General features: G+C 43.6%; 1 protein-coding gene across 1 annotated transcript in view; it reads left to right on the forward strand.

Moving 5' to 3' along the window:
- Window positions 1–25,389, forward strand: part of LOC120021152 (relaxin receptor 2-like) — a 148,460-nt gene that overhangs the window by 43,529 nt on the left and 79,542 nt on the right. Inside the window, exons 9-11 of the mRNA XM_038964791.1 lie at window positions 12,215–12,286; window positions 17,820–17,894; window positions 23,537–23,608. Of these exons, the coding sequence (XP_038820719.1) occupies window positions 12,215–12,286; window positions 17,820–17,894; window positions 23,537–23,608 (219 nt within the window). The remainder of the gene's footprint in view (window positions 1–12,214; window positions 12,287–17,819; window positions 17,895–23,536; window positions 23,609–25,389) is intronic.

A 25,389-nucleotide genomic window follows, 5' to 3' on the forward strand; every position in this document is an offset into this window, starting at 1 on the left:
GAACTCACTGTATATGGAATTGACCTCAACATTGATTAGTACATTTGGGACGTAACCACACCTGGGATTTGAACTCACAACCTCGTAGACAACAGTAACCTGTTTCCTCCAGGTCTGTAGCCATGACAGAGATCAGCCATTTGCAAGAATACATTTCTCCACTTTGCTTAAAGTAACCCGGAATCAAGTCAATAATGCGATTATCTGAAAACACCAACTAAAAAGTAACAGTGCTCAGGGACACTCGACATAGATTCAATCAGATCAAGCGTGTTCCAACTTGTAAACAAGGCTTCATGGGATTTCTGTTAATCTAGCTCTGTGCAGCCAATTGCAATTTCCGCTTCAGATATAATGCCCGGAGAGGCTGTAACTCAGTTCCACTTCTGACACCGCCAAAGCAAACACTATGCAGGTGTCCGCTAGCATAGACCTGATAGATACAGCCCAATGTGTGCATAAATGCTCTCGGGATTTGAACTTGCAACATTTTGGTTTGGAGTACATTAATGTCTCGTCAGAACCACCAAGAACACTTTAATATATAAGAGTACAGTTACGGTACAGTGTTGTTCCCTGGTGTACAAAAAAGGTCAAAGGTTACACACACGGTATCTTCAAAGGTACACATAAGAACTCACATGGTACTAGGGTAGATGTGTGGAAAATCTAGTATAATGGTACATATTTCTACCCAATATATTAAATATAAAGCTGCATTTGTAACCTTGTGGGAATTTACCAGTCGTAAATACCAGTTGGATGCGTTCACACGCATTGAAGTCGTTGGGAAATGACAATTGTCTAATGGCCAACAAGCTGCATCAAACATAAACTAAAAGTACAGCTATCATGCTTGTAAACGAATTATATAGTTAAAGAACCATATTAATAGATTGCTTTTTATAAATAATGTTTTGTTTTTACATTTAACTGACGTAAATGCTGTTATGGAGGTCATTTCCTTAGTAGGTGTGGGATAAGTCAGAGCTCAGGGATGAGAGACGCGTTTCCCACTAGTCATTACCAATTGGAGGGCCGTTCAAGATAATTTTTTTCCAGTCGTATGTGGTAAAATGCCACTTCCCACTTGGTTACGGACACAGCATTAGGTACAATCATTAGGTACTGCATTTTGAAATGTAGGTGGGAGCAATGTGTTGGCTGGGGCTCATTAGCATTTATTCATTTTTTTTGCCTGTTTTGCATGTTATTTTGGCATTAGTACGTGTCACGTATCATTTTGGAAACAATGTAAAAAAAATAATATTTTACTGAGTTACTAAAGCCACATACGTTTGCTTTCTTGAGTAAAGCAGCTCCAAAATGCAGGTGTATCAGCCTAGCTCAGTGCTTTCTGTGGTGGTGGGGCAGCCAGAGGAAAATGTGGAGCGTATGGGTTAGTTGCGCCGTGATTGGCTCAGTGTTCTGTTACTCATGGGGACATTACCTCACCGCAAAGTCTAAGGGTAGAGCTCGAAAATTCAAGCCCCTTGGGTGTTGCCATAGAGTTAAATTAGAAGTGCCCATCCAAGAAGCCTCTCTACAGACCGTGTTTCGTTCCCAGGCTGTGTCCCAACCAGATGTGATCGGGAGTGCCATAGGGTGGCGCACAATTGGCCCAGCGTCGTCCGGGTTTGGCCGGTGTAGGCCGTCATTGTAAATAAGAATTTGATCTTAACTGACTTGCCTAGTAAAAACAAAGTAGTGGTAAGGTGTTTGGACTCTGCTGTTGGGACAGCTTTATGTAGGGCCTAACCGTTTGTGGGCACCGTTCTTCACCATTATAGTGAAATTAATGTATTGTTTAGTGTTGTGTTGTGTAGTGGCTTTGCTGGCATGCATCTAAAACATTTTTTTGTAGTTTGCCCCACCAAGTTTTAGTAGTAGTTTCCAGTTAAGAAACTTCTGTCACAATGACCTCTTCACAGTGCAGCTTATTACTGATATACAGTGGTTTGCGAAATAATTTATCCCCCTTGGCATTTTTCCTATTTTGTTGCCTTACAACCTTGAATTAAAATTAATTTTTGGGGGGGTTTGTATCATTTGATTTACACAACATTTACACAACACACTTTGAAGATGCAAAATATATTTTTTTGTGATACAAACAAGAAATAAGACCACAAAACAGAAAACTTGAGCGTGCATAACTATTCACCCCCCAAAGTCAATACTTTGTAGAGCCACCTTTTGCAGAAATTACAGCTGCAAGTCTCTTGGGGTATGTCTCTATAAGCTTGGCACATCTAGCCACTGGGATGTTTGCCCATTCTTCAAGGCATAACTGCTCCAGCTCCTTCAAGTTGGATGGGTTCTGCTGGTGTACAGCAATCTTTAAGTCATACCACAGATTCTCAATTGGATTGAGGTCTGGGCTTTGACTAGGCCATTCCAAGACATTTAAATGTTTCCCAAGTGTTGCTTTAGCAGTATGCTTAGGGTCATTGTCCTGCTGGAAGGTGAACCTCTGTCCCAGTCTCAAATCTCTTGAAGACTGAAACAGATTTCCCTCAAGAATTTCCCTGTATTTAGCGCCATCCATCGTTCCTTCAAATCTGACCAGTTTCCCATTACCTGCCGATGAAAAACATCACATCACTGTGGGGATGGTGTTCTCGGGTGATGAGAGGGTTTGCGCCAGACATAGCATTTTCCTTGATGGCCAAAAAGCTCAATATTAGTCTCATCTGACCAGAGTACCTTCTTCCATATGTTTGGGGAGTCTCCCACATGCCCTTTGGCAAACACCAAACATGTTTGCTTATTTTTTCCTGGCCACTCTTCCGTAAAGCCCAGCTCTGTGGAGTGTACGGCTTAAAGTGGTCCTATGGACAGATACTCCAATCTCCACTGTGGAGCTTTGCAGCTCCTTCAGGGTTATCTTGGGTCTCTTTGTTGCCTCTCTGATTAATGCCCTTCTTGCCTGGTCTGTGAGTTTTGGTGGGCGGCCCTCTCTTGGCAGGTTTGTTGTGGTGCCATATTCTTTTTTTAAATAATGGCTTTAATGGTGCTCCGTGGGATGTTCAAAGTTTCGGATATTTTTTTATAACCCAACCCTGATCTGTACTTCTCCACAACTTTGTCCCTGACCTGTCTGGAGAGCTCCTTGGTCTTCATAGTGCCGCTTGGTGGTGCCCCTTGCTTAGTGGTGTTGCAGACTCTGGGGCCTTTCAGAACAGGTGTATATATACTGAGATCATGTGACAGATCATGTGACACTTAGATTGCATACAGTTGGACTTTATTTAACTAATTATGTGACTTCTGAAGGTATTTGGTTGCACCAAATCCTATTTATGGGCTTCATAGGTGGTGAATATATGTTATTTTTTTCATTTCACTCCACCAATTTGGACTATTTTGTGTTTGTCCATTACATGAAATCTAAATAAAAATCTATTTAAATTACAGGTTGTAATGCAATAAAATAGGATAAACACCAAGGGGGTGTGTCACGAATCCCGCCGAAGATGGTGCCTCTTCCTGTTCGGGCGGCGCTCGGCGGTCGTCGTCACCGGCCTACTAGCTGCCATCGATTCTCTTCTTTTTGTTTCTGTTAGTTTGGGCTGATTGGGTGCACCTGTTTTGAGTTTAGTTTTGTGGGTAGGCTATTTAAGGGCAGTAGGCCCGCTGGCTTTTGTGCGGGCTTGTTATTCTGTTTGTGGTGTTTGTATTCGTGTGGATTTTGTCCTTGTTTATTGTGGACTGGATGTTGACGCGCCCTTTTGTTGTGTAGCGTAGCCGTCTCGTTTATATTCTATTTTGGAATATTAAAATATATCCACTTGCTCGAAACTACCCTGCTCTCTGCGCCTGACTCCTTCATTCACCATTGGATACGTAACAGAAGCCCGCACCTACCATGGAGTCAGCAGAAGCAGCAACCACCCCTCTTCCATCGATGGAGGAGCGTGTCCTCCATCACACCGCCGTTCTCCATAGGATTGGTTCGGCGATGGACATGATGATGGAGAGGATGGAGCGATGGGAGAGGAGTGGTTTCCCGACGTCTACCCCAGCTCCTTCACAGATGTCGCAACCTACTCCATCCACGTCAGCGTCTGGTTCCGGCGCATTGCGTCTCGCGCTCCCGAGGGAGTACGACGGCGCGGTGGCTGGGTGCCAGGGGTTTTTGCTCCAGTTGGAGCTCTACTTGGCTACCGTTCATCCGACTCCCTCGGGAGAGGAGAGTGTTAGCCTCCTCATCTCCTGTCTGACGGGTAGAGCCCTGGAATGGGCCAACGCGGTCTGGAACGGCCCAGACTCGGTTCGGGACCACTACCCAGAGTTCACCCGCCGCTTTCGGGCTGTATTTGACCACCCTCAGGAGGGCCGTGCGGTGGGTGAGCGACTGTTCCACCTCAGACAGGAGACGAGGAGTGCGCAAGACTTCGCGTTGGAGTTCCGGACCTTGGCTGCTGGTGCGGGGTGGAATGACAGGGCCTTAATAGACCATTACCGTTGCAGCCTCAGGGAGGACGTCCGTCGGGAGCTAGCTTGTAGGGACACCACACTCTCCCTCGATGAACTGATAGACATGTCGATCCGACTGGATAACCTGCTAGCTGCCCGCGGGCGTTCAGTGGGCCCTGTCAATTCCACCTCCCAGCCCTCCCGCTCCAACTCCGATGGAGTTGGGAGGAGCTGCATCTAGGGGGGCCGGAGGAGGTGGCTCCTCTTGCACCTACTGTGGCCGGAGAGGACACACTTCGGACCGGTGCTGGAGGAGTCCATCTGGGAGTCGAGATGGCAGGCGGAATACTCCTCGGCCACCCCAGGTGAGTAGGCACAAGACTCACCCAGAGCTCCCTGTTGGTCACATGTTTTTGGTTATTTTTTTCCCTGCGTTTTTCCCCTCTCTTCAGCATAAGGCGCTAGTCGACTCAGGCGCAGCTGGGAGTTTTATGGATCGCGGACTCGCCCGTAAGTTGGGTATTCCGCTAGTGCAGATAGACCCACCTTTCCCCGTGCACTCCTTAGATAGCCGACCGTTAGGGTCAGGGCTGGTCAGGGAGGCCACGATTCCGCTGGACATGGTAACACAGGGGGATCATAGGGAGCAGATCAGTTTTTACCTTATTGATTCACCTGGGTTTCCAGTGGTGTTGGGGGTTCCCTGGCTAGCCATTCACAATCCTCTCATTTCCTGGAGACAGGGAGCTCTTCAGGGTGGTCAGATGAGTGTTCAGGTAGGTGTGTGGGAGTTTCCATTGGTGCCACGTCGGTGGAGAGTCCAGACCAGGTTTCCACTGTGCGCATTCCCCCAGAATATGCCGATTTGGCTATCGCTTTTAGTAAGAAAAAAGCGACCAAATTACCACCTCATCGACGGTGGGATTGCGTGATAAACCTCCAGGAGAACGCTGCACTTCCCAGGAGTCACGTGTACCCATTGTCACAGGAGGAGACGTTGGCTATGGAGACATATGTCACGGAAGCTCTGAGACAAGGGTTCATTCGGCCCTCCATGTCACCCGCCTCCTCGAGTTTCTTTTTTTGTGAGAAAAAAGGAGGGAGGACTGCGTCTGTGCATTGATTATCGAGGTCTAAATTCAATCACAGTGGGATTTAGTTATCCGCTACCTCTCATCGCTACGGCGATGGAATCATTTCACGGAGCGCGTTTTTTCACAAAACTGGACCTCAGGAGCGCGCATAATCTGGTGCGTATTCGGGGAGGAGACGAGTGGAAAACAGCGTTTAGTACCACATCAGGCCACTATGAGTACCTCGTCATGCCGTATGGGTTGAAGAATGCTCCAGCCGTTTTCCAGTCCTTTGTAGATGAGATTCTCAGGGACATGCAGGGACAGGGTGTGGTAGTATATATTGATGACATCTTGATCTATTCTGCCACACGCGCCGCGCATGTCTCCCTGGTGCGCAGGGTGCTTGGGCGACTGCTGGAGCATGACCTATACGTCAAGGCTGAGAAATGTGTGTTCTCCAAACCAGCCGTTTCTTTCCTGGGTTATCGCATTTCCACCTCGGGGGTGGTGATGGAGTGGGACCGCGTTAACGCCGTGCGTAATTGGCCGACTCCGACCACGGTAAAGGAGGTGCAGCGGTTTTTAGGGTTTGCCAATTACTACCGGAGGTTTATCCGGGGTTTTGGCCAAGTGGCGGCGCCCATTACCTCACTGCTGAAGGGGGGGCCGGTGCGTCTACGGTGGTCGGCCGAGGCAGAGGGAGCCTTCAACCAGTTGAAGGCACGGTTTACTGAGGCTCCCGTGTTGGCGCATCCGGACCCTTCGTTAGCGTTCATAGTGGAGGTGGATGCGTCCGAGGCTGGTGTTGGAGCCGTGCTATCACAGCGCTCGGGCACGCCACCGAAGCTCCGTCCCTGTGCTTTCTTTTCTAAGAAGCTGGGTCCGGCGGAGCGGAACTATGATGTGGGGGACCGGGAGTTACTAGCTATGGTAAAAGCCCTCAAGGTGTGGAGACACTGGCTTGAAGGGGCTAAATACCCTTTCCTCATCTGGACTGACCACCGCAATCTGGAGTATATCCGAGCGGCGAAGAGACTGAATCCGCGTCAAGCTAGGTGGGCCATGTTCTTTACACGCTTTAGATTCACGATCTCTTATCGACCAGGTTCCCTCAACACTAGGGCCGACGCGCTGTCCCGTCTCTATGACACGGATGACCGGCCCATCGATCCGACTCCCATCCTTCCAGCCTCTTGTCTGGTGGCCCCGGTGGTATGGGAGGTGGACGCGGACATCGAGCGGGCGTTGAGGGTAGAACCTGCGCCTTCCCAGTGTCCGACTGGCCTTAGGTACGTACCGCTTGGTGTCCGTGATCGATTGATTCGGTGGGCTCACACACTACCTTCTTTGGGTCATCCGGGGATTGAGAGGACAGTGCGTGGTCTTAGGGGGAAATACTGGTGGCCCACCTTGGCTAAGGACGTGAGACTCTATGTCTCCTCCTGCTCGGTATGCGCACAGAGTAAGGCTCCTAGGCACCTGCCGAGAGGGAAGTTACAACCCCTCCCGGTTCCACAACGGCCATGGTCTCATCTATCGGTAGATTTTCTGACTGATCTTCCCCCATCTCAGGGGAACACTACCGTTCTGGTCGTTGTGGATCGGTTTTCTAAGTCCTGTCGTCTCCTTCCATTGCCTGGTCTCCCTACGGCCCTACAGACTGCGGAGGCTCTATTTACCCATGTCTTCCGGCATTACGGGGTGCTGGAGGACATCGTATCTGATCGAGGTCCCCAGTTCACGTCCCGGGTGTGGAAGGCGTTTATGGAGCGTCTGGGGGTCTCGGTCAGCCTTACTTCTGGGCAGGTGGAAAGAGTGAACCAGGAAGTGGGTAGGTTTCTGAGGTCGTATTGCCAGGACCGGCCAGGAGAATGGGCGAGGTACGTCCCGTGGGCAGAGTTGGTCCAGAACCCACTCCTCAACCAACATGTCGCCATTTGAATGCGTACTGGGGTACCAGCCGGTCCTGGCTCCGTGGCATCAGAGCCAGACCGAAGCTCCTGCGGTGGAGGAGTGGGTACAGCGCTCTAGGGAGACCTGGCGGGCAGTCCAGGACTCTCTCAGGCAGGCCAGGGAACGGCAGAAGAAGAGCGCTGACCGCCACCGCAGTGAGGCCCCTGTGTTCGCACCAGGGGACAGGGTCTGGCTCTCGACCCGAAACCTCCCCCTCCGCCTGCCCTGCCGGAAGCTGGGGCCGCAGTGTGTGGGGCCATTTAAAGTCCTGAGGAGGATAAACGAGGTGTGTTATAGATTGCAACTCCCTTCTTACTATCGTATTAACCCCTCGTTTCATGTGTCTCTCCTCAGGCCGGTGGTAGCTGGTCCCCTTCAGGAAGGTGAGGTACCGGAGGTCCCTCCGCCCCCTCTGGACATCGAGGGGTCCCCGGCGTACACAGTACGAGCTATTCTGGACTCGAGACGCCGGGTGAGGGGCCTGCAGTACCTCGTTGACTGGGAGGGGTACGGTCCGGAGGAGAGGTGCTGGGTACCGGGGAGGGACATTTTAGATCCTTCCCTCTTGGTTGATTTCCACCGCCGCCACCCGGATTGCCCTGCGCCTCGCCCTCCGGGTCGTCCTCGAGGCCGGGGTCGGCGCGCTGCGGGAGCCGCGCGTCAGAGGGGGGGTACTGTCACGAATCCCGCCGAAGATGGTGCCTCTTCCTGTTCGGGCGGCGCTCGGCGGTCGTCGTCACCGGCCTACTAGCTGCCATCGATTCTCTTCTTTTTGTTTCTGTTAGTTTGGGCTGATTGGGTGCACCTGTTTTGAGTTTAGTTTTGTGGGTAGGCTATTTAAGGGCAGTAGGCCCACTGGCTTTTGTGCGGGCTTGTTATTCTGTTTGTGGTGTTTGTATTCGTGTGGATTTTGTCCTTGTTTATTGTGGACTGGATGTTGACGCGCCCTTTTGTTGTGTGGCGTAGCCGTCTCGTTTATATTCTATTTTGGAATATTAAAATATATCCACTTGCTCGAAACTACCCTGCTCTCTGCGCCTGACTCCTTCATTCACCATTGGATACGTAACAGGGTGAATAATTTTGCAAGGCACTGTATTCTCTTACACCGTTTACAGAACAGACAGTATAAAGGAGGTGATCTACTTACATCTGCATAACCATCAAACACTTAAACTCCTACAACACTTCCACTGACGGTTGGCACAAATACACATATATTTACGCACGCCCCCACATATGCTAATGACCCCACCAATACATTGCCCCCACCTATCAAAGTGCAGTGATGATCATACCTTATATTCAAAATATTAAGTAGAAAATGTCCCATTATACCTACAAGATACCAAAATGTACCATGGGAGTTCAAATGTGTACCTGTGAAGTGTACCTTTGACCTTTTCATACCCCAGGGAACAACACTGTAGTGTACCTAACCCTACCCTTATTTTTAAGAGAGTCAATATATGGTCCTGGTGGCACTGCAGAAATTTTTATCCACTACCAACAAAGAGGTTGCAAGTTCAAAACCCTGAATAATGCATGCATACGCTATGTCAACTGTCATTGCAAGTTTAATGTTGATGTTACCTTGGTGGTGATAATTGGACAATTATTTCCTTTATTCTGGGCAGCTTTTAGCAAAGTGCAGAAAATAATTCTTGCCAATAAGTCTGTGGCAATATTTATTTCACACTGATGCTTCTGGTGGTGTAAGTGCACTGTAGCAGGACATTTCAAGTTTCTTACAACCAGTAGGTAAGGAGTTCAAATCCCATTTAAGACTGAGTCCCAATTGTGGTTACACTAGAAGATTTGACAGTAGTTTAAATCAGAATACATTTATAGAAATAACACCTTCAAGTTGTTGTATTTACACTGAACAAAAATATAAATGCAACATGTAAGGTGTTGGTCCCATGTTTCATATTCTGAAATAAAAGATCCCATACATTTTCCATATGCACAAAAAGCTTATTTCTCTCAAATGTTGTGCACAAATGTGTTTACATCCCTGTTAGTGAGCATTTATCCTTTGCCAAGATAATCCATCCACCTGACAGTGGTGGCAAAACAAGAAGCTGATTAAACAGCATGATCATTACACAGGTGCACCTTGTGCTGGGGACAATAAAAGGCCACTCTAAAATGTGCAGTTTGGTCTCAGAATACAATGCCACAGATGTGTCAAGTTTTGAGGTAGCGGGCAATTGGCATGCTTACAGCAGGAATGTCTACCAGAGCTGTTGCCAGGGAATTTAATGTCCATTTCTCTACCATAAGCCACCTCCAACGTCGCTTTAGAGAACTTGCCAGTACGTCCAACTGGCCTCACAACCGCAGACCACGTGTATGACGTCGTGTGGGTGAGCGGTTTGCTGATGTCAACGTTGTGAACAGAGTGCCCCATGATGGCAGTGGGGTTATGTTATGGGCAGGCATAAGCTACGGACAACCAACACAGTTGCATTTTATCGATGGCAATTTGAATACACAGAGATACCCTGACGAAATCCTGAGGCCCATTGTTATGCCATTCATCCACCGCCATCACCTCATATTTTAGCATGATAATGCATGGCCCCATGTCGCAAGGATCTGTACACAATTCCTGAAAGCTGAAAATGTCCCAGTTCTTCCATGGCCTGCATACTCACAGACGCTTCACCCATTGAGCATGTTTGGGATGCTCTGGATCGACGTGTACGACAGCGTGTTCCAGGTCCCGCCAACATCCAGCAACTTTTCACAGCCATTAAAGAGGAGTGAGACAACATTCCACAGGCCACAACAGTATGATCAACTCTATGCGAAGGATACGTCCCTTCCTCTTTTTTAAGGTATCTGTGCTCTGTGGCTCAATCGAGCAGATTCATTGTTTTTCTTCATTGTTTTTCACAGTTTGCTTAATTGAGCACTTTGAAAGCTTCTTTGGATATGCTCATATTAATAGTTTGTGGTCATTATTTGGCTGAAAGCACAATCAGATATGCCATTAAGCTACGTACTGTATTTCATGTAAAGCAAATCTGTTGTATTGTGTAATTTCTCTGTAGGGTTAGACTGTGTTGAATAAATGTATGACATCTTTTGGCACTTTGGATGTATTTTACTTTATATGGTCTTTGGTTGTCTCTCTCTCTCCATAACTGTACCGTAAGGTCTTTGGTTGTCTCTCTCTCCATAACTGTACCGTAAGGTCTTTGGTTGTCTCTCTCTCCATAACTGTACCGTAAGGTCTTTGGTTCTCTCTCTCCATAACTGTACCGTAAGGTCTTTGGTTGTCTCTCTCTCTCCATAACTGTACCGTAAGGTCTTTGGTTCTCTCTCTCTCCATAACTGTACTGTAAGGTATTTGGTTGTCTCTCTCTCCATAACTGTACTGTAAGGTCTTTGGTTGTCTCTCTCTCCATAACTGTACCGTAAGGTCTTTGGTCGTCTCTCTCTCTCCATAACTGTACCGTAAGGTCTTTGGTTGTCTCTCTCTCCATAACTGTACCGTAAGGTCTTTGGTTGTCTCTCTCTCCATAACTGTACCGTAAGGTCTTTGGTTCTCTCTCTCTCCATAACTGTACCGTAAGGTCTTTGGTTCTATCTCTCTCCATAACTGTACCGTAAGGTCTTTGGTTGTCTCTCTCTCCATAACTGTACTGTAAGGTCTTTGGTTGTCTCTCTCTCCATAACTGTACTGTAAGGTCTTTGGTTGTCTCTCTCTCCATAACTGTACTGTAAGGTCTTTGGTTCTCTCTCTCTCCATAACAAAACCGTAAGGTCTTTGGTTGTCTCTCTCTCTCCATAACTGTACTGTAAGGTCTTTGATTGTCTCTCTCTCTCTCCATACCTGTACCGTAAGGTCTTTGATTGTCTCTCTCTCTCTCCATACCTGTACCGTAAGGTCTTTGATTGTCTCTCTCTCTCTCCATACCTGTACCGTAAGGTCTTTGATTGTCTCTCTCTCCATAACTGTACTGTAAGGTCTTTGATTGTCTCTCTCTCCATAACTGTACTGTAAGGTCTTTGGTTGTCTCTCTCTCCATAACTGTACCGTAAGGTCTTTGATTGTCTCTCTCTCCATAACTGTACTGTAAGGTCTTTGGTTGTCTCTCTCTCCATAACTGTACTGTAAGGTCTTTGGTTGTCTCTCTCTCCATAACTGTACTGTAAGGTCTTTGGTTCTCTCTCTCTCCATAACAAAACCGTAAGGTCTTTGGTTGTCTCTCTCTCTCCATAACTGTACTGTAAAGTCTTTGGTTGTCTCTCTCTCCATAACTGTACTGTAAGGTCTTTGGTTGTCTCTCTCTCCATACCTGTACCGTAAGGTCTTTGATTGTCTCTCTCTCTCTCCATACCTGTACCGTAAGGTCTTTGGTTCTCTCTCTCTCCATAACTGTACCGTAAGGTCTTTGGTTCTATCTCTCTCCATAACTGTACCGTAAAGTCTTTGGTTCTCTCTCCATAACTGTACTGTAAAGTCTTTGGTTGTCTCTCTCTCCATAACTGTACTCTAAGGTCTTTGGTTGTCTCTCTCTCTCCATACCTGTACCGTAAGGTCTTTGGTTGTCTCTCTCTCTCTCCATAACTGTACCGTAAGGTCTTTGGTTCTATCTCTCTCCATAACTGTACCGTAAGGTCTTTGGTTGTCTCTCTCTCTCCTTAACTGTACCGTAAAGTCTTTGGTTCTCTCTCCATACCTGTACCGTAAGGTCTTTGGTTCTCTCTCCATAACTGTACAGTAAGATCGTTGGTTCTCTCTCTCTCACCAGGGTGTTGGATCACAACCCTCTGAACAGTGTTTCCCAAGACACCTTCACCGGCCTCACCTCCCTCATGTTCCTGTGAGTAGCGCGCACGCACACACACACACACACACACACACACACACACACACACACACACACACACACACACACACACACACACACACACACACACACACACACACACACACACACACACACACACGTACAGATGCACGTGCATACACACACACAAACACACATTGTGTTTGACGAAGGAAATATAATCAATTTATGTGTCATTCATTTTCTTTGTCCAAACACATAGTTTTTCTTCCCTCCTTAACAAGATATCACAGCCTGACTTCATGTTCCGACGTCCTTTGATAAACATGTCAAATGTAGGCATACAGAAACAACTCTTTAGGCATTCATTCAGACTGGGTTAAGGTCTGGCATAGGGTTAAAGCAGAAACAACTCTTTAGGCATTCATTCAGACTGGGTTAAGGTCTGGCATAGGGTTAACCCTATGCCAGACCTTAACCCAGTCTGAATGAATGCCTAAAGAGCTCTAGGGTTAAGTTAAGGATTCAAGTTTGGGATAGAGGTAAAACTTTAGGCATTAATTCCGATTGGGCTTACTAAAACTTTTGAGGACGGATGGTGGAGCTCCGGCTCCGAAGACTGCGGGTTCAATCCCAGTACGGGGCACTCATTTCAGTATTTTTGCCTTGTATCTGGAGTGATCTCTCGGTCCCTTCCTCTGTCACTCCTTCACACTGTTGTCTCTACTTGTTTATTGATTGTTCACATCTCATTTTGCATTTGAAAAAATATAATAATTCTGCATTCAAACATAAAATATCTTCTGAGTAGGAATTATAAACTAATAATGATGACGTCTAGGACGCGATGCATTTCAGAATGGTAGGTTCATTTTGTGGGCCATTGGTTCCAAACACAATATAACAAAATTCAAATCCGTCTCCTCATGAGTCTCATTGAAAATATGATAGTGGTTTCCTTCACTTTTTCCTTTATTCCTCTCATTACTCCTCTCCTTATTCCTCTCCTTACTCCTGTCCTTATTCATCTCCTTACTCCTCTCCTTTTCTCCTCTCCCTACTCCTCTCCTTGGTCCTCTCTTTACTCCTCTCCTTACTCCTGTCCTTATTCATCTCCTTACTCCTCTCCTTTTCTCCTCTCTACTCCTCTCCTTTTCTCCTCTCCTTACTCCTCTCCTTACTCCTTTCCTTTTCTCCTCTCCTTTTCTCCACTCCTTTTCTCCATTCCTTATTCCTCTCCTTACTCCTTTCCTTACTCCTCTCCTTATTCCTCTCCTTTACTCCTCTCCTTTTCTCCTCTCCTTTTCTCCTCTCCTTACTCCTCTCTACTCCTCTCCTTTTTTCCTCTCCTTATTTCTCTTCTCCTCTCCTTATTCCTCTCCTTACTCCTCTCCTTTCTTCTCTCCTTACTCCTCTCCTCATTCTCCTCATCATTATGTTCTCCTCACCTGTATCTTTATCTTATGTTGTTGTAGAACTATGTTCAACACATCTCTGTCTTACTCACTCACTCTAGTTCTTTGTCTTTCCTCACTCACTCCAGTTCTTTGTCTTTCTCACTCACTCTAGTTCTTTGTCTTCTCACTCACTCTAGTTCTCTGTCTTTCTCACTCACTCTAGTTATTTGTCTTCTCACTCACTCTAGTTCTTTGTCTTCTCACTCACTCTAGTTCTCTGTCTTTCTCACTCATTCCAGTTCTTTGTCTTCTCACTCACTCTAGTTCTTTGTCTTCTCACTCACTCTAGTTCTTTGTCTTCTCACTCACTCTAGTTCTTTGTCTTCTCACTCACTCTGGTTCTCTGTCTTTCTCACTCACTCCAGTTCTTTGTCTTTCTCACTCACTCTAGTTCTTTGTCTTCTCACTCACTCTAGTTCTCTGTCTTTCTCACTCACTCTAGTTATTTGTCTTCTCACTCACTCCAGTTCTTTGTCTTTCTCACTCACTCTAGTTCTCTGTCTTCTCACTCACTCTAGTTCTCTGTCTTTCTCACTCACTCTAGTTCTTTGTCTTCTCACTCACTCTAGTTCTCTGTCTTTCTCACTCACTCTAGTTCTCTGTCTTCCTCACTCACTCTAGTTCTCTGTCTTTCTCACTCTAGTTCTTTGTCCTCTCACTCACTCTAGTTCTTTGTCTTCTCACTCACTCTAGTTCGTTGTCTTTCTCACTCACTCTAGTTCTTTGTCTTCTCACTCACTCTAGTTCTTTGTCTTTCTCACTCACTCTAGTTCTTTGTCTTGCTCACTCAGTCTAGTTCTTTGTCTTTCTCACTCACTCTAGTTCTTTGTCTTTCTCACTCACTCTAGTTCTTTGTCTTCCTCACTCACTCTAGTTCTTTGTCTTCTCACTCGTTCTCCCTATCCCTTTCAAGTTTTTTATTTATATTTATTTTTTATTTCACCTTTATTTAACCAGGTAGGCCAGTTGAGAACAAGTTCTCATTTACAACTGCGACCTGGCCAAGATAAAGCAAAGTAGTGCGACAAAAACAACAACACAGAGTTACACATAAAAACGTTGTAACGGCTGTTTGAAGAAGAGGACCAAGGTGCAGCGTGGTACGGGTACATGATATTTATTTTAACTCAGAACACTAAGACAAAATAACAAAATAGACCAACACGAAACAGTTATGTCTGGTGCAGACACAGAGACAGAAAACAACTACCCACAAAACCAACATGGAAAAATGGCAACCTAAATAAGCTCCCCAATCAGAGACAACAAGAAACAGCTGTCTCTGATTGGGAACCAACTCAGGCCACCATAAACCTCCAAACCCCTAGACCATACAAAATCCCCATAGACAAACAAAAACCCTAGACAAGACAAAAACCCCTAGACAATACAAAAACTAAACAAACCACCCTTGTCACACCCTGACCTTACCAAAAAATAAAGAAAACGAAATATAACTAGAGTCAGGGCGTGACAAACGTACAGGCAATAATACAAAAGAAAATAAAAATTGAAAGATATATCTACAGTGTGTGCAAATGTAGAAGAGTAGGGAGGAAGGCAATAAATAGGCCATAGAGGCGAACATATTTACAATTTAGCATTAACACTGGAGTGATATATGTGCAGATGATGATGTGCAAGTAGAGATACTGGTGTGCAAAAGAGCAAGAGGGTAGGTAATAATATGGGGATGAGGTAGTTGGGTGTGCTATTTACAGATTGGCTGTGGGTACAGTGATCGGTAAGCTGCTCTGACAGCTGATGCTTAAAGTTAGAGAGGGTGATATAAGACTCCAGCTTCAGAGATTTATAGATATATATTTATTTATTTATTATATATTATATTCATATATTTGCCAGGTGCACAGGATACAACAGGTGTTAAAACAGTTCAGTGGAATTCTTACCTTGAGAGCTTTTTCCAAACAATGCTGTGTTGATAATAATATAGATAATAATAATATAAATAATAAAATAGGAAAAAAATAATGTAGATAATAATGATATAGATAATAAAATAGGTAATAATAATGTAGATCATAATGATATAGATAATAATAATATAGATAATAATAATATAAATAATAAAATAGGTAATAATAATGTAGATAATAATGATATAGATAATAATAATATAGATAATAATAATATAAATAATAAAATAGGTAATAATAATGTAGATAATAATGATATAGATAATAAAATAGGTAATAATAATGTAGATAATAATGTTATAGATAATAATAATATAGATAATAATAATATAGATAATAAAATAGGTAATAATAATGTAGATAATAATGTTATAGATAATAATAATATAGATAATAAAATAGGTAATAATAATGTAGATAATAATGATATAGATAATAAAATAGGTAATAATAATGTAGATAATAATGTTATAGATAATAAAATAGGTAATAATAATGTAGATAATAATGATATAGATAATAATAATAATAAAGATACTAATAATAATATAGATAATAATAATACTATTCAAAATAGTAATAATATAGATAATAATATAGATAATAATATAGATAATAATAATGTAGATAATAATGATATAGATAATAATATAGATAATAATATAGATAATAATATAGATAATAATAATGTAGATAATAATGATATAGATAATAAAGAATAATAAAGAAAAAGCCATACCTCAGACGGGCCAATAAAAAGATGAAGATGGGTGTCACGCCCTGACCATAGTAAGCTGTTTTTCTCTGTGTTGGTTGGGGCGTGATAGTGACTAGGGTGGGTCATCTAGGTGTTTCTATGTCTATGTTGGCCTGATATGGTTCCCAATCAGAGACAGCTGTTTATCGTTGTCTCTGATTGGGGATCATATTTAGGTAGCCATTTTCCCCATTGGGATCTTGTCTACAGTAAGTTGCCTTTGTGCACTCCAGTAGAGTTTCGTTTGTTCTTTATTGTTTTGTGAGTTTCTCTTTATTAAAATGATGTGGAACTCTATGCACGCTGCGCCTTGATCTCATCATTACGATGATCGTGACAATGGGCAAAAGAACACAGACAGTGTGCGTTGTGACTGTGTGTGCATGGTGATTGTGTGTGTGTGTGTGTGTGAGAGACTAACTAAACTTGCGTCATTTAGTCAGAGGCAGCCACAGTAACTATTGCATCAAGAAACTTAGTTCTGCCATTCATAAAACAGGCATACCTCCAATGGAGCTGTTACTAATTATAGTTGGTGAACTACATTTGTAATAGTTTTTTGACCTACTGCTGTGTGCCGTACACAGATGAAGAGATGTTTGACAAATTGAAATCATCATTAGATAACATTCCCTATAGTTTTGCCAAGGCAGCATCCAGTAGGAGTGTGTTCTCTATTCTTTATTCTCTGTTCTCTATTCTTTATTCTCTGTTCTCTGTTCTCTATTCTTTATTCTCTATTCTTTATTCTCTGTTCTTTGTTCTTTATTCTCTGTTCTTTGTTCTTTATTCTCTGTTCTCTATTCTTTATTCTCTGTTCTCTATTCTTTATTCTCTGTTCTCTGTTCTCTATTCTCTATTCTTTATTCTCTGTTCTCTATTCTCTGTTCTCCGTTGTCTATTCTTTATTCTCTGTTCTTTATTCTCTATTCTCTATATTCTTTATTCTTTATTTTCTATTCTTTATTCTCTATTCTCTATTCTCGATCTATTCTCTATTCTTTATTCTCCGTTCTCTATGTTCTATTCTTTTCTCTATTCTTTATTCTCTGTTCTTTATTCTCTGTTCTTTATTCTCTGTTCTTTATTCTCTATTCTCTGTTTATTCTCTATTCTTTATTCTCTATTCTCTGTTCTCTATTTTCTCTTTTTTATTATCTTTTCTCTTTTCTCTGTTCTTTCCAAATGTCTACGAGCTGTGTGTCTTCCCTAAGGAGGTCACAGGGTGTGTGTGTGTGTGTGTGTGTGTGTGTGTGTGTGTGTGTGTGTGTGTGTGTGTGTGTGTGTGTGTGTGTGTGTGTGTGTGTGTGTGTGTGTGTGTGTGTGTGTGTGCCAGTCCCTCCATCTGTGTGTGAATGTTCATCTGTCCAGGTGTGTCTGTGTTCTCTAAACAACAGTGTGTGATTTCTCCCCAGCTCCATGGTGAATACATCTCTGGTGCAGCTCCCCCAGCCCAGCCTCTGTCACCACACACCTAACCTCAGCTGGGTGTGAGTATACATGTATCTATAATCCCAACCCATCTGTCTAGACATCTATCTATAATCCCATCTGTCTAGACATCTATCTATAATCCCATTTTTCTAGACATCTATCTATAATCCCATCTGTCTAGACATCTATCTATCATCCCATCCTATCTGTCTAGACATCTATCTATAATCCCATCCTATCTGTCTAGACATCTATCTATCGTCCCATCTGTCTAGACATCTATCTATCATCCCATCCTATCTGTCTAGACATCTATCTATCATCCCATCTGTCCAGACATCTATCTATCATCCCATCCTATCTGTCTAGACATCTATCTATAATCCCATCCTATCTGTCTAGACATCTATCTATCGTCCCATCTGTCTAGACATCTATCTATCATCCCAACCCATCTGTCTAGACATCTATCTATCATCCCATCTGTCTAGACATATATCTATAATCCCATCTGTCTAGACATCTATCTATCATCCCATCTGTCTAGACATCTATCTATCATCCCATCCTATCTGTCTAGACATCTATCTATAATCCCATCCTATCTGTCTAGACATCTATCTATAATCCCATCCTATCTGTCTAGACATCTATCTATAATCCCATCCCATCTGTCTAGACATCTATCTATAATCCCATCCCATCTGTCTAGACATCTATCTATAATCCCAACCCATCTGTCTAGACATCTATCTATCGTCCCATCTGTCTAGACATTTATCTATCATCCCATCTGTCTAGACATCTATCTATCTATCATCCCATTCCATCTGTCTAGACATCTATCTATCGTCCCATCTGTCTAGACATCTATCTATCGTCCCATCTGTCTAGACATCTATCTATCATCCCATCTGTCTAGACATCTATCTATTATCCCATCTGTCTAGACATCTATCTATCGTCCCATCTGTCTAGACATCTATCTATCGTCCCATCTGTCTAGACATCTATCTATAATCCCATCTGTCTAGACATCTATCTATCGTCCTATCTGTCTAGACATCTATCTATCGTCCCATCCCATCTGTCTAGACATCTATCTATCGTCCCATCTGTCTAGACATCTATCTATCATCCCATCTGTCTAGACATCTATCTATCATCCCATCTGTCTAGACATCTATCTATCATCCCATCTGTCTAGACATCTATCTATCATCCCATCTGTCTAGACATCTATCTATCGTCCCATCTGTCTAGACATCTATCTATAATCCCATCTGTCTAGACATCTATCTATCGTCCCATCTGTCTAGACATCTATCTATCGTCCCATCTGTCTAGACATCTATCTATCATCCCATCTGTCTAGACATCTATCTATCATCCCATCTGTCTAGACATCTATCTATCATCCCATCTGTCTAGACATCTATCTATCGTCCCATCTGTCTAGACATCTATCTATCGTCCCATCTGTCTAGACATCTATCTATAATCCCATCTGTCTAGACATCTATCTATCATCCCATCTGTCTAGACATCTATCTATCATCCCATCCCATCTGTTTTAATGTTATCTGCTGGTGACTGCAACTGTGCTGCTGGCAACAATTTAGTGACGTTTTTTTGCCAACGTTTACTGACACCGGCCATATTCAACGGGTGTTGAGCGTTTCTAAATTTGTCAGTTATTCTGTGCTCTGGCACACTCAGACGAGAGTGCTCTGAAATCGGAGTAAATAGCCAGAGCGAATTTACCAGCTACGTCTATTGACAGTTCTTGCAGTGACATCATACAAATTCTATTGAAATAGTTACTTGCATAGTGTAGTATTTTGTTTAGACATGTAGCTAGCTAGCTAAACAATGAAACATAATCCCAACTCATAAAGTTACAACCATGCATGCATCTGCAGGAAACAAACCAACCAGGTTCAATATTAGCTATCTAAAATTAGTCTATAACTAGCAATGCAAATGGCTCTGAGATACGAAACTTTTTACTACATAGATCATACACGAAGCTAGCTAACAGTACACTTTAACTTGAAATGAAAAAGACTTTCTGACAAAATTAGAAGCGTGTAACATCTGAAAATGTAGCTAGCTAGACTCTCTTACTCGTATACATGGATGGACGCTTCTCCCTCTCTGTTAAATTGTAAGGGAGTGCGTAACTGGCGGCAGGGAAGTCAGGCGCAGGAGAGCAAAACTGGGTCATCAACGGAGGAGTTTTATACATAAAACCACCGGAAACCAGAACCACAAACAAATGGGTACAAAACCCGTCGCGCACCAGAGAAAACCTGTACATGCACTTACAATAAACAATTCCGCACAAAGACATGGGTGGAACAGAGGGTTAAATACACAACATGTAATGAGGGGATTTGAGAACATGTGTGTGAGAAGAAAAGACAAAACAAATGGAAAATGAAAAGTGGATCGATGATGGCTAGCTTCTTATGGCTGCAAGGCAAAGTGTTGAGTAGCCAGTGAAATCGTGCCCATTTCAAACGGCCTCCTACTCAAATCTTGCTCGTACAATATGGATATTATTATTCTTTTTGGATAGAAAACACTCTCTAGTTTCTAAAACAGTTGGAATTATTTCTCTGAGTGAAACAGAAGTCCTTCTGCAGCACTTTTCCTGACCAGGAAGTGAAATGTCAGAAATCGATGCTCTTTTCAACTTGATGCCTATACATGGTCTTGACACTTAGGAGTCTACTTACACTCCATACGCCTTCCTATTGGTGTCAAGAGGATGTGAGAGAAGAAATTTTGTGCTCATCTTGGTCTGTGGTGGAAAAAAACCTATTTCTTTGACGTGACCTTCCACTTCCGGTACTCTGAAGGAAGTGGGATTGACTTCTGTTTTGCTGCCGTAACGGACGATAACTATCCCCGGCTCAAATTTTTTTTGATACATGTGACCATATCATCGTAATGTATGTTTTTTCAATATAGTTTAATCAGATTATTGAAATTTTTTCGGGAGTTTTGCCGTGTTCCGTCCTCTGACTGTGTTTACGTTGGAGAAATTTGTGCCACTCGGCTAGTGCCAATGCTAAGTGAAGAGGGAAATTTGCCATTCTGAATCCAAACAACGACTCATCTGGACAGAGGACACCTTGTTCAACATTCTGATGAAAGATCAGCAAAAGTAAGACCCATTTTATGATGTTATTTCATATATCTGTCGTGCATGTGAACTGGCCGTGGGCGCCCAAGTGTTTCTGTCTATTGTGGCTACGCTAATATAGCGATACATTTTGTTTTCGCTGTAAAACATTTAATAAATCGGAAATATTGTTTGGAATCACAAGATGCCTGTCTTTCAATTGCTGCACACTATGTATTTTTCAGAAATGTTTTATGATGAGTAATTAGCTATTTGACGTTGGTGTCTGTAAATATTATGGCTGCTTTCGGTGCAATTTCTGATTGTAGCTGAAATGTAAACTATGGGTTATACATGAAATATGCAAATTTTTCGAACAAAACATATGCTATACAATAAATATGTTATCAGACTGTCATCTGATGAATTTGTTTCTTGGTTAGTGGCTATTTATATCTTTATTTGGTCGAATTTGTGATAGCACCTGATGGAGTAAGAAACTGATGGAGTTAGAAAAGTGGTGTCTTTTGCTAACGTGGTTAGCTAATAGATTTACATATTTTGTCTTCCCTGTAAAACATTTTAAAAATCGGACATGTTGGCTTGATTCACAAGAAGTGTATCTTTCATCTGGTGTCTTGGACTTGTTAATGTGTGAAAGTTAAATATTTAAAAAAAATATCTTTTGAATTTCGCGCCCTGCACTTGAGCTGGATGTTGTCATAGGTGTACCGGTGTCGGGCTGCAGCCATAACAGCCTAGAAGACCGGCGACGCCGAGCGCCGAGCGCCGCCCGAACAAGGAGAGGAACCGACTTCGGCGGAAGTCGTGACATAAATATGTCATGGTTGCCCTTAGTTTGAATATGTAATCCAGAGCCTTCTGTGTGTTCGCTTTTCAACTCCGTCTGCATATTTGCAGTCAAACGCCATAATTTTCTCCATCTCCTTAGCTATCATACTCTAATTCTATTGATTTCAAAACTCGGTCCTCCAGAAAGTGGAGAGCAACTCTTATGCAGTTCTACTGTGTGACATCTTTCAGGAAAGCTGCGTTAGAAAGCATTACCAACACATACTGAGCAGCTCATGTAATAGACAGAAGTGACCTACATGGCAGACCAATCAGAACTCGTCTCTGGGCATGTCCAGGGGAAAGGTTTCTGACTTTTTCCATGGCTAAACCAACTAGGCTCGTAATTTAACAATTGTATTTGTATTTACAGATGGCATACATGTTTGTTATGAAGGCACATGAAAGTTAGAATGTTCCAGAAGGCATTTCTGTCAAAAAAAATGCATTATGATAAAAAATTACTGTTTACGTTGAAATGCCTCTCTTGTGAAGTAGTGACGCTCGACATACGCCTAGTTTCCTGAAACTAGTCACATTTATCCATCCATCCATCCATCCATCCATCCATCCATCCATCCATCCATCCATCCATCCATCCATCCATCCATCCACCGACACACACACACACACACACACACACACACACACACACACACACACACACACACACACACACACACACACACACACACACACACACACACACACACACACACACACACACACACACACGAAGGCATGCACAGACTAACAAACAGAAAGAGATAACCCCCTATCAAATTATATTACAAACTGTTTCAACATGCAGCCAGAGATTCATTATAAAAGTCATCATTTCTAAACGGATTAAATAATCTGATCAAACTTGTTTTCAACTCCTGCTGTGTGTGTGTGTGTGTGTGTGTGTGTGTGTGTGTGTGTGTGTGTGTGTGTGTGTGTGTGTGTGTGTGTGTGTGTGTGTGTGTGTGTGTGTGTGTGTGTGTGTGTGTGTGTGTGTGTGTGTCCGTGCGCTCTAATTGGGAGAGTCTGTTCCTGACTTATCAAACAACCTAACTCCCACACTGCTACTGCGCTCTGCTTCACACACACACACACACACACACACACACACACACACACACACACACACACACACACACACACACACACACAGCCGTATCTCTCTCCAGTGTGAAAGGAGAAGATGAATCCTGCTGTGGACAAAGAGACTAGTTTAGGAGTGTGTTAGCCAAAAGTGAACACCAATGTTCTCTCTCTCTCTCTCTCTCTCTCTCTCTCTCTCTCTCTCTCTCTCTCTCTCTCTCTCTCTCTCTCTCTTTCTCCTCCCCCTTCTCACTCTCTCTCCCCACCTTCTCACTCTCTCTCCCCCTCCCTCTATCTCTCTCCCCCCTCTCTCTCTCTCTCTCTCTCTCTCTCTCTCTCTCTCTCTCTCTCTCTCTCTCTCTTGCCCCATTCTCACTCTCTCCCCCTCCCCCTCTCTCTCACTCTCTCCCCTCCCTCCTCTCTCTCCCTCCCCCCACCTCTCTCTCCCTCCCCCTACCTCTCTCTTTCTCTGTCCCCTCTCTCTCTAACTCTCTCCCCCTCTCCCCGCTCTCTCTCCCTCTCTCGCTCCCCTTCTCACTCCCCCCCTCTCTCTCTCCCCTCTCCCTCTCTCCCCTCTCCCCTCGCTCCCCTCTCCCTCTCTCTCCCCTCTTTCTCTCTCTCTCTCTCCAGGGATTTTGAGGGGAACCAGGTCTTAACCATTAGCTACTCTACTCTGATGACCTGCAGCCAGCTCACAGTACTGTAAGTGCTAAGTACCGCTGTGCATGGGTCTTTACGTGTGTGTGTGTGTGTGTGTGTGTGTGTGTGTGTGTGTGTGTGTGTGTGTGTGTGTGTGTGTGTGTGTGTGTGTGTGTGTGTGTGTGTGTGTGTGTGTGTGTGTGTGTGTGTGTGTGTGTGTGTGTGTGTGTGAAAACGCAATTCCACATGAGATTTCGATATTCACATTTGAACGTTTTTCCACATGTGAAAAGGCAAATTCAATTCTGATATGCAGGTTTTTCACATGTGAAACTACAAATGTCACGTGAAACTGCAATTCAAATGTAGGGTGAAAACATGTTATATAAATCTTTTTCGGGATCGGTGTCCCTTCCACGGGACGGTTGAGCTAATGTAGGCAAGAGGTTGTAAGTAAGCATAAATTCTTGTTAATCTAACTACACTGTCCAATTTTCAGTAGGTATTACAGTGAAAGAATAGAGTAAGTGCTAAGTACCGCTGTGCATGGGTCTTTACGAGTCTGTCTGTCTGTCTGTCTGTCTGTCTGTCTGTCTGTCTGTCTGTCTGTCTGTCTGTCTGTCTGTCTGTCTGTCTGTCTGTCTGTCTGTCTGTCTGTCTGTCTGTCTGTCTGTCTGTGTGTACACTGCCACTGCATGCACTTGTGTATGTGGCCTCTCTCTACCTCTGCTGTGTCAGAATGCATCGACAGGAAACAATTGTTCTCCTCATGAACAACCTGTCAGTCTGTCAGGACATGAATGTATCTGTGGTATGTCTCTGTCAGTCTGTCAGGACATGAATGTATCTGTGGTGTGTTTCTGTCAGTCTGTCAGGACATGAATGTATCTGTGGTGTGTCTCTGTCAGTCTCCTAGAAGATCTGAGTTCCTGTCTTTCCTCTGGGGTATATAACAGATTCTCTCTCGAAAATAACTTTTTCTTTTGTTAGGAGTTTGTTACGATATCCTATTTTGTTAGGAGTTTGTTAGGATATCCTATTTTGTTAGGAGTTTGTTAGGATATCCCTGTCTGATCCGATATCCTACAAAACATCACTTTACTTCACTTTTCAACGAAATTAAACACGAATCTCAAAGGAAATCTCCATGTGAAGCTCGTTTCCTACAGAGTTTTAAAACTCTTATCTGAGAGGAGTCTCTGTTGACACAGTGTTGGTTTGTGAAGGGTCCGTTCCAAATGGAACCCTATTTTGTATACGGTGCACTACTATTTGACCAGGGCCCACACCTGTAGAGGTAATAGGGTACCATTTTGGACAGACACTAATTTCCCCTGTCTCTGTATCCTACAGGCGTGGGAAACTCATAGTAGTATATCTCAAAGGGGAATCTCTACATACACAATGTTAGTCTGGTAGGACTCCCTCTCTGTTTGTATTACCCAGAGCCCTCTGGTGAAATCACTTCTGCTACATACCTTGGTGGTCTTTCTTTATTTCTTCTATAAGCCCTCCTTCTCTCTTTCCTTCTCACTCCCACTCTCCTTCTCTCTCTCTCTTTCTTTCTCTCTTTCTTTCTCTCTCTCTCTCCTTCTCACTCCTGCTCTCCTCTCCCTCTCCTCTCTCTCTCTCTCTCTCTCTCTTTCTTTGTCTGTCTCTCTTTCTTTCTCTCTCTCTTTCGCTCTCTTTATCTCTCTCTACTTCTCTCTCTCTCTCTGTCTCTCTCTCTCACACTCCCTGTCTCATACAATTTAATTCAAGAGGCTTTATTGGCATGGAAATGTAGTGATTTGCAAAGGCAAGAGTACACTGCCAAAGAAAAAGTAGGAACATATAAATCTCTC

The sequence above is a fragment of the Salvelinus namaycush genome, chromosome 26 (genome assembly GCF_016432855.1).
Source record: "Salvelinus namaycush isolate Seneca chromosome 26, SaNama_1.0, whole genome shotgun sequence".
NCBI lineage: Eukaryota > Metazoa > Chordata > Actinopteri > Salmoniformes > Salmonidae > Salvelinus > Salvelinus namaycush.